Here is a 12203-nt window from a genome sequence, read left to right as displayed (position 1 = left end):
AACAACAACAACAACAACAACAACAACAACAACTAAACAACAACAACAACAACAACAACAACAACAACAACAACAACAACAACTTAAACAACAACAACAACAACAACAACAACAACAACAACAACAACAACTTAAACAACAACTTAAACAACAACTTAAACAACAATGAAAACAACAACAATGAAAACAACAACTTAAACAACAACAACAACAACAAAGCGCAATGAGTGCGTGTAAGCATGAGCGTGTGCGACTGAGTGCACAACGGATGCAAATGGGCACAGGACAACAAACGCCAAAAAAATAATGTGCGCAAGCGAGGCCATGTGCACACGACACAACCTCGCCTCCCGCACGACTGCACACCTGGTCACCGAGCAGGATGAATGCCTTCAAGAGGTACTCAAAGAAGCTGTCTACGCCGGCGCCAACGGTGCTCTCTGTCGCAACATGTGTTCCAAGAAGAAGAAGACAGGAGGTGAGAAAGAAGAATGACGACAGTACAAATCCAACCACCACAGCCATGCCAGCACACATCAGCTCAAATGGCCAGCAGGTGCTATTTCTGCGGCAGTGTGCGTGCAAGGTGCGTGCAACGTGAGCACAGTCGCACGGGCACACGTTTTTGTCCACGACACCTTGTCTGATCCACGCGCCACTGGTGATGTTGATGGTCGTGCCGACCAGATGCGTCTTGCGGTGTCGGCTCTGCCACAGAAACTCGAGTGCTCGACGCGCAGCGTTCTGCGGTGTGATACGATGGCATTCGCATGAGCACACATATCTGCATGCAACTACACTGGGCCACGCGTGTGTGCATGGATCATCTCACCCACACGCCTTCAACCGCACAAAACAACCTCCGCACACGCACGCGCGCACACGTACACACACACACACACGTACACACACACGTACACACACACGTACACACACACACGTCTACACACACGCACACACACACACGTACACACACACACACACACACACACACACACACACAACTTCACGACATCAAATCCCTCCTGCCCTCTTCTAAGTCCTGCCCACCTCGAATCTGCTGTCGCCGGAGAAGCGTGAGAGGGCTGCAAACTCCATGATGATGGTGCCGGCGCACGCGGTGCACGTGACGTCGTTGGCGCGAACCAGCGGATCGTCGATGCCGCGGCGGAGATTCACCCGCGAATACGGCAGCCCTGCGCAGTGGTGGGGAAGATAGCGGGATTGAGGTGTACAGTGATGGGCGTTGGGGGTTATGAATATCGTGTGCACTGGTGCGCTAGGATGACGTTGCAAGAGCGATCATGAATGGACCACGATGTGGAGGTTGACACGATCGACCCACAGCGCATGTTCATAGAAGATCACGTGCACACATACCCACATGTAAACACACAGCACAATTCTGCGCGCGCGCGCACACACACACGCACGCACACACACACACACACACACACACACACACACACACACACACGCACGCACGCACGCACGCACGCACACACACACACACACACACAGAGCACATGCTGACCTGTGTTTGTGTTGAACGCGGCAAGGAGGCGGTCTCCGAGATCAACGGCCAGCGCCAGCAGCTGTCCGTCGTACTGTGCAAAGAAGGGGTCACGCGCATGCACGGGATGCTTGGTCCGCAAATCCAGCACGACCGCGTGCGCACCCAACAGCCCGCCCAGCATCTGACAATGGAACAAGATCATGATGTGGTGGTGGTGGAAGGGTGGGGGCATCAGGGCCAGTAGCATGGCAAGTGATTCCCGAGGAAGTTGTGGGTTTGCACTGTCACTGTCGCTCCGCCTCCCCCCCCCCCCACACACGCACGCAACTCACGCGAATGTTCGTTTCGAATGTGGACACGACAATGTCGCGATCGAATGACACGTGTTGCAAGGTCAACCCAACAGCCCGCTTGAACTCGCTGATGTTCCCCAGGACCTGCAACGCCAGAGATGGTGGCGTGAGTGCATGCAGCTGTGAAGCAAGCAAGCGCTTGGGAACTGAAATGCCCGTTGAGTAATCGGTTGTGCAGTCGCTGCGGGGTGAGAGCAGACAAGTCACAGCAGCACGCGTGCTGTCGATGGAAACAATCGCACCGCCAGTGTGTCGAGCGAATCCACAAGCGTCAAAGAAAACCTGGCAGTTGTTGGAAGTTCGTGCAAGTGCAAACAATGAGCAGAACGACGAAGCGCGCCGCACGCAGGTGTACACGCGCACAAGTGTTCACACACATGCTCACACACACACACACACACACACACGCTCACACTCACACACACACACGCTCACACACACACACGCACACATACACACACATTTACACTCACTCACGCACACACACACACACATTTACACTCACTCACGCACACTCACGCTCACACACACACACACACACTTACACATACTTCTCTACTTGCGTACCGGCCGAGTGCATCGTCAATGTCTCCTCGAGTTGGTGTAATGCCTCTGATTCGCCCACGGCAGCTGAGTGGCATCAGCTCGTCCGCAGGGAATGCATGCTCCTGCAGAACCGCCAAGCATGATGCGTGCTTGCATGTCAGCTCTTCCAATGGCTCCCAACCGTCAAGAACATGCTCGCGAGCTGTTTGCACAGACGCACACGCGCACGCGCGCGGGGAGGGACGCACATGCATATGTGGACCTGGGCACACAACCACAAACACACCATGTAGGAATCGTAACCGTGCTGGAACATCTCTTGCACTTGCGCCCTGTTTGCAGATGAGCACGCAACAACAAGATGCCGAGCAAGGCAAGTCAGATACATACAAGGCTCCTGAACGTGCAACTTAATTCTCCCAAATGCAACACCGCCCCCCACCGATGATCAGCAACAAGCACTGTCGATTGACAAGCATGTGTACATGCACGCACATGTCCACACATGTCCACGCATGACCACACAATCACGACAAGCATGTCCACCCCCGAATGCTTACGCGAGCGCTGAGCGCTGTGCTCTGCTCATGGCAACCGCGCCTTGCCCGGTTGAAAGCAACAGCAGCAGCAACGCCATCAGCAAGCACGACACGCTTTTCCAGTCCATCTTTCTCCTCCTCCTCCTCCTCCTGCTTGTTGTCGATCCATTGTCGCCGCATGATCCCGCAGCGGCCTTGGCGCTGTCGCCAGCACCCGTCATTGTCATTGTCATCAACATCATCATCAAAGGATCATCATCGTTGGCGGTTCGGCTGAGCAACGGCGCCATCTTGCTGTCGCTACTGTTTTTGATGTCGAGGTTGACAGAGCCCTTCATTCTCAAGCAAGAGGCGCATGGATGATGATGGTGCTGGTGGGATGATTTGTTCACTTCCTTCAACCACATGACGATGATCTTGCAACAGGGGTAAGATGTAACACCACACAACGCAGTAAGGGAGGGTCCAGGAACGTCCGGTAACGGCCAACTCCCACCACACAAACTCACGCATCGTGCGTGTGCAACACAGAACAAAACACACGCACACGCACGCACACGCACGCACACACGCACACACGCGACACACACACACACACACACACACACACACACACACACACACACACACACACACACACACACACACACACACACACACACACACACACGCACACACACGCACACACACGCACACACACACACACACAAAAAAAAAAAAAAGCGCTGTCATGTAACAACAGAAACGAACGCGCAAGAAAAGAGAACCAGGCGAAAAGTGTCACGATGTTCCCACACAAATGGACCGGAAACGCACGTGCGCTGTGGCAAGCTTCGTCCATTCAGCCAACGCAAGTAATGGTGGCTGGCTCATGCTGAGTGTTGGTGTAGGTCCACGTGCCGTCCTTATTCTGCTGGATGGCGGCGAATTGGTTGCCAATGTTCGAGTTGTGACCATAATGCAACCCGCCAAGCCAGCACACAAAGTGCTTGTCGACGACCTGCCCGTCGTGCACGCTCGTGTATTGAACCACATTTTCTGGCACGTTCGGCATCGAGTGCTTGGCGCAGATAACAGTGGACATGTCAGGCTTGTGGCCATGCTGCTGGTACGTCCACACGCCGTTGCCATCCACCGTGACGGACAGGTCGGCATCTCCGACGATGGAATCGAACCCAGATTGAAACGTGGCCGGAACACAGAGCCAGTAGGCGCCAAGCTGCAGCGTGCTGGCGCTGTGAGTGTCAATCACCGTGACGTTATAGTCGCTGTCGCCCACAGCCATGTCCTGTGCGCTCGTGTACGTAATGCAGTTGGTGGCGCCGAAGCCATAGTTGCTGCCTGAGTTGTAGTTCCACCGCGTGTAGCCACCGCTTGCTCCCCACGTTGCTGGGGCGATTGAGATGCCCTGGTTGCCAACGGACGTGTCAAAGCCAACCTGCGCCTGTGCCAAGCCGCAAAACGCTGCGTTGGAGATGGCGCCCGAGTGCTGGGACTTCCACTGTGAATGGGTACGTTTCGGTGCTGGATATGGGACCTGCTTCACCAGGCGAATCACCTCTGCAGCGATGAGGAACGCGGTACCGAGTGGCGTCACGGGCTTGCTGCTGAGCACATGCTTGATGTTGCTCTGGAGTGCGCTGCTCTGGTTAACAAGATTGTGTGGCAGGCAATGCGTGGAGTTTGGCCCAAACTCACACGTGGGCCACTGCTGGGACGTCAGGTACTTGGAGATCAGCTGCAGCAACTGCGTGACCTGGGAACCCAGGAAGGCGCGCAGGTTGTAGTTCTGCTCTGCGAGTGCAAGTTGTTGCCCGCAGTCCTCGTGCCACTGCAGCACTAGGCTGGAGAGGTTCTGCGTCTGCACTTGCACCACGCTGGGGTGGTCAAACACGCTCTTCTCCCAGGTCTGCCACTGCTGCTGCTTTCCAAATGGGGACACATCACCGCCAAAAGCGCGCGAAAAGCTGAATGCCAATGTTTCATTGAAATGCGCGTTGACGTCCATGTGCCCAGAAGCACCCCCGGCCGCTGAAACGAGGTTGAATAGCGTGGCCTTGGCCGACGCCGCTATGTCGCCCTCGGCCATGAAGTCTGTCACAATGTTCTCTGACGCGAAGAAGTACTGTGCCACGCCTCCCACCGTGCCGTTCGAGAGAAAGCCAGTGCCAAACATGTTAATAAGCTGGTTGTAGTTGTTCACCGTGTCCGCAGAAAATGGGACACACCGCGTGCCCGCTGCATCCTGGGGAGTGGGCGCGTGCCTTCCCCTTTGCTGTCGTCGCCCCTCTTGCTGGCGTCGCATAAGGTGGTCGGGCTGATGCCTGTACGGACGAATGGTGCTATTTGCGCCAACAAAGTGCTGAATGGCCCTGACCAGGTTCTCGCCGGGCGTCAGCATCCAAGCTGGTGCGAGGATAACCTCAAACGTTGTCACGCTGCAGGCGGCCACACCGACATGGGCGTTGCTTGAAACCATGGCAGACATAGATTCCGAAAAGGTGTTGGAAGTGGAGAGCAGGCCGAAGAAGTAATTCTCGGAGAAGTCGAGGGAGAGGTGTTCAAACGCCTTGAACAGGAATGACTCGGACCAAGACGCGATGGAGCATTCAGAAGAAGGAATGGGGCGAAGGCCTACGATTTGGTCAGGGACGTCATAGTCATTGTATGTGTTGCCTTGGGAGCATGTCCAGTCCAATATGTCGGCTCGAATGCTGGCTTCAGGGAGCGCGTTTAGCTCGACCGCAGTCAGGTCCACGCCCCCTTTAAACATGGATGCCAGTGGAATTGGGTTCTTGCATCGCACCGGTGCGAAGATGCTGGGGTTCTGATGTCGGGCCGTGACTCCGCCGGCGTTGTTGTAGTTGACTTTGTTGTTGTTCTTGTTGGTGTTGTGGTTGATATTGGTGGTGTTGTTGTTGCTGTTGAACCACACCGTTTTGAGTGGCTGAAGTGGGGTTGAGGACGTTGAGGCGGCTGAACACAAGAGCAAAAGAACGTGTAGGATGGCAGAAAGACACACAGCCATCAAAGCGCGACGTGGCGTCAGCGCCGTTTGAGTTTGACGATGCATGTTGTTGTTGCAAGAAGGTGTTTGGTGAAAAATGAGGTTGTTTGCTTTGTCGACAATTGATTGGCAACTTCGTCAATAATCTTGTGCTGTTTGGCCGCAATCATGGCGACAACGCCGACAACCACTCCCATGTGCATGGATGGAGTGTCGGTCGCCGCGGTCAGGCGGTTCATGTCACAGCTGGGCGATTATTATCCGGGCGGCTTTGATCACGTGACGACAGCAGACGCGTGCATCAAGCCTGTCATGCACCGAACACGCGAGACCCAGTGCAGCGTTGTGGATCTGCTGCGAAGCACCAACCCAGAAGAGGTTAGGCCAGCCACCGTGTTTGTCTCACATGCGTGGCAGTACAAGATTGTTGACGTGCTCACTACCATGCTGGAGTATGCCGAGGCGGAGGACGAGAAACACAAGAATGAAGATGATGGAACCAAGAAAGAGACGTTCTTTTGGTTTGATCTGTTTTGCATCAACCAACATCCATCCCACAGGACCAGCCTGACGCAAGAGCAGTACGTGTGCGTGTGAGACAGAGAGTGTGTGTGTGTGTGCGTGCGTGTGTGTGTGTGTGTGTGTGTGTGTGTGTGTGTGTGTGTGTACCTGTCTGTGTGTGGGTGTGTGCGTGTGTACCTGTCTGTGTGTGTGTGTCTTTGTGCCTGTGGGTTATACGTCCTTCTCCATGGTACTACAGAATCTTCCGTAATGCTCATCACACCCGTACCACACAACACATACCCACACTCACTCACACACACACTCACACACACACACACACATTCACGCACGCACACACAAACGTCCTGTGCAGGATCGGGACGACGTTTAAGGAAGCGATTGCGTCGATTGGACAAGTGCTGCTAGTGCTGACACCTTGGAGTGACCCTGTGCCGTTGACGCGCGCTTGGTGCTTGTGGGAAATCTTCTGCGCCATCAGCCGAGGGGATGATGTCTTGCTGGAGATCAAACTGCCACAGCACCAACGCCAAGAACTGAGGCGCGCAGTCACCACTGACGCAAGCGCTATCACCAACATGCTGGTGGATGTGCGGGCAGAACATGCACAAGCACACGAGCCAGCGGACAGGGAGATGATCTTCAAGGCGATTGAGGAGAGCGTTGGGTTCCAACAGCTCAACAAGGCGGTGAAGGACCAGATGCGAGCGTGGTGCCTGGACATGGCAGAGTCGTTTGTGGTGGAGATGGAGCAGAAAGGCGACACCCACAGCAGCGAGTACGCACTCACGTGCCGGCAGGTTGGCAACGTCATGGATGAGTTTGGCGAATGGGGCAAGGCCATTGCCCTGTACAACAAAAACCTTGCATGTTCTATCGAGCAGCTGGGTCACGAGCACGAGAACGTGGGCAAGGCATACAACAACATTGCCAACGCACACGATAGCCAGGGCAACAACGACAAGGCGCTTGAATACTACCACAAGGCACTGGACATCTTCACTGCCACCAACGGGCGCATGCACCACAACACCGGCAAGACGTACAACAACCTTGGCGAGGCGTTTCGTGCCAAGGGCGACTACGCCAAAGCCATCGACTGCTACCAGCAAGCCCTGGAGATCTTCTTGGCCGATGGCAGCGAGGAGCATGCTGCACAGCCCCTCCTCGCGGCCGCAGCTCTAAACAACCTCGGCAGCACATTCCAGCACATGGGCGATTACGCCCGTGCGCTTGAATACCACGAGCGCACGCTGGCAATCCGCCGCAAAGTGCTCGGGGAAGGACACCCGCAGACAGCTACCTCGTACACGAACATCGGGGCGCTGTACCTGGAGACGGATGAGTATGCGCAAGCGATTGAGCTGTTTCAGAAAGCTGTCGACATCTACACTGTCTCCCTCGGCGAGCGCCATCCAACAACCGCCATGACCCTCAGTAACCTTGGCCTTGCCTACGACAACAGTGGCCAGTTGGACCAGGCCCTTGAGGCGTACATGAGAGCACTGGACATTGTGCTTGCTGCTCTTGGTCGCACACACATAATACTTGGGACCTTGTACAACAACATTGGCAAAGTGCATGCTGAGCGAGATGATGCGAGGGAGGCAATCAAGTGGTACGAGCAGGCGTTGGAGGTCTACCGACACAACGACCTGGACACACACCCAAGTGCTGCACAGACCTACAGCAACATGGGAAACATGTACGATGCACTGGGCGACTCCAGCCGCGCGCTTGCCTTCCTCACCACGGCACTGGACATTGAACAGCGTGTGCTGGGACCAGACCACACGAGCACCGCCAAGACGCTGGAAAACATGGGCATCGCCTTCTCGCACCTGGGTGACCACTGTAGTGCCTTGGACCACATTACACGCGCCCTGAACATCTTCACGACCAAGCTTGGGCCAAAACACCCCCAGACGCGCAAGACCACAGACAATCTCAAAACTGTGCAAGATCGTTCCATGGCGACGCCAAGTTGAGCCTTTGTGTGTGTTTGGTTGCATTGACAAAGAACATCTCGACTTATGTTATTTTATGTTAATATTAAACCCTGGTTGATGAAATGATGGCACTCGCACGTGCCGTGGGAACAGTCGATTTAGGTTGTAACAATGTAACATCGCCCGTAACGCTGTCATGCAGTTCACGTTGGCGAGTCGCTTCGCGTTGACATTCGCTCTTCACTTTCACTTGTCCATGTTCTTCATGCCTTCCCTCATCCAACGCAGTGATGCATGCAGGCAACTGTACAAAAAGGTCCCTCCTCAGGCACTGCCACCACTCACTCCTGTCCCTAACATAAAGTCAACGAAGCGTGAGCAACTATAACAGTGTTTATGATCTTGTACAAGAGGCTCAAGAAAACAACAGCACAAAACAAACGAACCAACACACTACGACACATGCAGCCAGTGACTTCGCAGGAAGCGCTCGCCAATTCAACTGGCTGTGCGGGACACGAGTGTTCGAGAGATGGGCGTGTCTGTTGGCTCCAACAGCAGCAGGTCGTGGGGATGTGTCACAAGCACACTTGGCCCATCCGCGTCTGCGTAACAGTGTAAACAGCGCAAAGATGAGAAGCAGCATTGTCAGGACGCGAGGCGCAAGGCAACAGGTATTGCTCCTTCACCTGAACACACACACACACACACACACACACACACACACACACACACACACACACACACACAGAGTGTCACGTACCGAGCGGCATGGTGTCTGGGGCGGCCGGTGCAAAGGCCGGGTGAGTCGTCTGATCGCGGGCAAAGGAGCGCATCAGACCAACGCTCTTCAGGTGCAGCAGATACCACACGCAGGCCTGGCGGTGGCACGGGGTACAGCAATGCCACACGGAGCAGGTCGGAGTGGACATGCACGTGGGCGAGCACATGAGTGGATGGGTAAACACAAAGAAGCAGAGGAGAGTCGCTGATATCGATGCACACACACACACACACACACACACACACACACACACACACACACACACACACACACACACACACACACACACACACACGCACACGCACACACGCGCACACACAAGACACGTTCTTACCAGTGTATCGTAAACCTGGGAGAACGGAAACAGCTTCTGGATGAGATCCGACTGCAGGGGAAGGATAGCGAAGAGTGATCAAATGTGAGAAAACAGGAGACATACGTCGAGAATGGCAGGACACGACAGCTAAGCAAGAACAAGAACAAGAACAAGAACAAGAACAAGAACAAGAACAAGAACAAGAACAAGAACAAGAACAAGAACAACAACACGCACGATGGAGATGCCCGGGTTGAGGCAGATATGGCGCAGAACGGCGTCGCAGGTGATGTCGAAGATGCCATGCTGCATCGCATCCTCCCGCACATGTGTCCACGCGTGCGGAACAACACCGGCTGTGGTCATCGCGTACACGTTCGCGTGGCGACACAGCAAGGCAAGGGTGCGGCCATGTTAAACAGTGTGGTTGCGCAGTGACAGTGCAGACAGCAGACACATAATACACACGAACAGGCCAAGCCACACAAACAGACATAAACACAGACACAGACACAGACACAGACACAGACACACACACACAGACACACACAGACACACACAAACACACACCTTTGGTTGTCCATTCGCGTGCAAACGGAATGGCGAGGAGCCGCATCTCCAGCGCGTCCGGACGGCCTGTCCGGTCATTTCTCGTGTCATCTCCGTCACTCTTGTCCATGTCGCTCGAGGGCGAAGCATCTGCATCCTCATCCTCATCCTCATCATCATCATCATCATCGTCCTCATCATCATCACCACCACCATCGCCACCGTTTTCGTCGTCATCGTCCGTGTGCATGCGATGGTGCGTGGCATCAGTCCCGTCAGGGTACCTGCGCATGGGCACCCAGGCCACCACGCCTCGCTCCAGCAGCAGCGCAATCGCTGCCAATGTGGTCGCGTCCGGGCCAAGAGAGGGCGGTGGCGGCGGCGGTGGCAACGACGATGCTGAGAGGCTTTCCCACGTGATGCTGATTTGGAGGTGGGGGAGGGGGGCGATGGCAAGCATAACGAACTCGACATGAGGGAATACACGAGGCACTTGCTCCCTCAGCACACGCACAGACACAGACAGACACACTCACACACAGACACACAGACACAGACAGACAGACACACACACACACACACGAGCAGAGCGCACAAACGAACGCGAACGAACCCGTTGTCGCCTGCTGCGTGGATGGACTGGAACATGGCGAGCGCGCTGGCCTGCACAGCTGGCGAAGCATCTGTCGACGCCAACAACCTGATATGCACGCACGCGCGGGTGTGTGAATGGGCAATTGCGTTCGTGAGTATGGCAGTGTGTGCGAGCGTGTGCGTGTTTGAAACTTTTTGTGGTTCAAGAATGCAGGCGTGGTTCCATTTACAACAGACAGGTAAGCTCACTGTCCACATGTACACAACCGTCCACACATGGCGTCTCACCTCGCAGCCACACTCGCTGCATCATCATCATCATCATCGCCATCGTCGCTGCTGCGTGCAATGCGGTGGTGGAGCGGCCACATGTGCAGGCGGTCCGACGGCTGATGCGCAACATCGACAGTGAAGCGTAATGGTGGTGTTCGTCATAAGCAGTTGGCGGTTGAGGCCAAGTGTGACGTTGACATGGCGAGTAGGGGCACAAACACTGCAGGGAGTCCTTCCTCCATGCATGCGTGTGTGGTGTGTGTGTGTGTGTGTTTGCTGCGTACCTCCACGTGCGAGGAGTCAAGCTCTTGCATGAACTGCGGGGAAATCTGCAGCAGCTTTGGATCAACACCAACTGCAAGCAAGAAAGAAGCAACAAAACGAGCATGAAAAAGGGAGGCGAATGGTGTGAGACGCCGGCCGTAACGACCAGAAGCGATTGGGAGGGGGGGGGGGTAAATAGCAGCATACAGGAGGTCAAAAGTTGGGCGTGTGCACAAGAACAGCGAACAAAGGTGGCAGCAACATAATGCAAAGGGGCAGCAGACACCGACACGAGCACACGTACATGCATGATCCTCGTCTGGGCCAACGCGGTAGGCAATGCGCGTGGAGTGCGATTTGGCCTCGCGCATCAGCTCAGGCAGCACCAGCTCATCCTGAATAGACACACACACACACACACACACACAACACACACACACACACACACACACACACACACACACACACACACACACACACACACACACACACACACACACACGTGTACCACGGAGGCATATGTGAGCACATGGCATTGTGATGATATGTATTTGATCACGCCAGTTGAGTGCTGTGCTGACAATCAAACACAAATTCACATTCAAACACATTCACAAATGCATCACCTTTGTGTCGATGTCATTGGTGGCAAACGCCTCGAATACGATCGCAGTCTGAAGCAGAATGTAATGTGTTGGAAATACAGCAAAAGCATTCACGAAATGAGCAAGCAGTGAGATAATTGCGCGTTGCACGGCAGTACAAAACCAGTCACACACCCCCCCCCCCTCCTGTATTTTTTTGTTTCTATGGTGTTTTTTTTTTTTTTTTTAACGTGAAGCCTCTCGAGCAGCAGGCTTGTCTGCCACAAGAACTGAATGTTTGTACGACTATTGGGTCTGAATACTCTGTTTTTTTTGTATTTTTTCCCCTCGGTAAAGTACGGACTGATCAATCCTTCTCACGATTTTAAGAGTTTGATTATTTTTTT

The 12203-nt window shown here is 54.4% G+C and overlaps 4 protein-coding genes across 4 annotated transcripts in view; 1 reads left to right on the top strand and 3 right to left on the bottom strand.

Annotated features, from left to right (window-relative positions):
* Positions 1–3292, bottom strand: part of PTSG_06253 (uncharacterized protein) — a gene marked incomplete at its 5' end in the record, with an annotated part of 9935 nt that extends 6643 nt beyond the window's left edge. Inside the window, 9 exons of the mRNA XM_004993086.1 lie at positions 367–440; positions 639–744; positions 1051–1196; positions 1535–1697; positions 1849–1953; positions 2112–2151; positions 2437–2537; positions 2702–2747; positions 2976–3292. Coding sequence (XP_004993143.1) covers positions 367–440; positions 639–744; positions 1051–1196; positions 1535–1697; positions 1849–1953; positions 2112–2151; positions 2437–2537; positions 2702–2747; positions 2976–3292 — 1098 coding nt within the window. The remainder of the gene's footprint in view (positions 1–366; positions 441–638; positions 745–1050; positions 1197–1534; positions 1698–1848; positions 1954–2111; positions 2152–2436; positions 2538–2701; positions 2748–2975) is intronic.
* Positions 3293–3795: 503 nt separating this feature from the next.
* On the bottom strand, positions 3796–5727 carry PTSG_06252 (uncharacterized protein; the record flags this gene model as incomplete). Its single annotated transcript, XM_004993085.1, has 2 exons — positions 3796–5139; positions 5332–5727. 2 exons carry the CDS (start codon positions 5725–5727, stop codon positions 3796–3798), a joined length of 1740 nt encoding a protein of 579 aa, XP_004993142.1.
* Positions 5728–6111: 384 nt separating this feature from the next.
* Positions 6112–8546, top strand: PTSG_06251 (mbre TPR repeat protein). The gene is made up of 2 exons (XM_004993084.1): positions 6112–6542; positions 6839–8546. The coding sequence occupies exons 1-2, from the start codon at positions 6130–6132 to the stop codon at positions 8469–8471; spliced, it is 2046 nt and encodes a 681-aa protein (XP_004993141.1). The 5' UTR covers positions 6112–6129; the 3' UTR covers positions 8472–8546.
* Positions 8547–8811: 265 nt separating this feature from the next.
* The window catches only part of PTSG_06250 (uncharacterized protein), a gene marked incomplete at its 5' end in the record, with an annotated part of 16693 nt that continues 13301 nt past the window's right edge, over positions 8812–12203 (bottom strand). Inside the window, 10 exons of the mRNA XM_004993083.1 lie at positions 8812–9037; positions 9196–9310; positions 9551–9601; positions 9770–9888; positions 10103–10503; positions 10695–10781; positions 10964–11064; positions 11233–11303; positions 11517–11607; positions 11839–11886. Of these exons, the coding sequence (XP_004993140.1) occupies positions 8931–9037; positions 9196–9310; positions 9551–9601; positions 9770–9888; positions 10103–10503; positions 10695–10781; positions 10964–11064; positions 11233–11303; positions 11517–11607; positions 11839–11886 (1191 nt within the window). The 3' untranslated portion in view covers positions 8812–8930. The remainder of the gene's footprint in view (positions 9038–9195; positions 9311–9550; positions 9602–9769; positions 9889–10102; positions 10504–10694; positions 10782–10963; positions 11065–11232; positions 11304–11516; positions 11608–11838; positions 11887–12203) is intronic.

The sequence above is a fragment of the Salpingoeca rosetta genome (genome assembly GCF_000188695.1).
Source record: "Salpingoeca rosetta unplaced genomic scaffold supercont1.14, whole genome shotgun sequence".
Classification (NCBI taxonomy): domain Eukaryota; class Choanoflagellata; order Craspedida; family Salpingoecidae; genus Salpingoeca; species Salpingoeca rosetta.
Note: the sequence above shows the minus strand (reverse complement) of the source record. Positions and strands in the feature narration are given on the sequence as shown.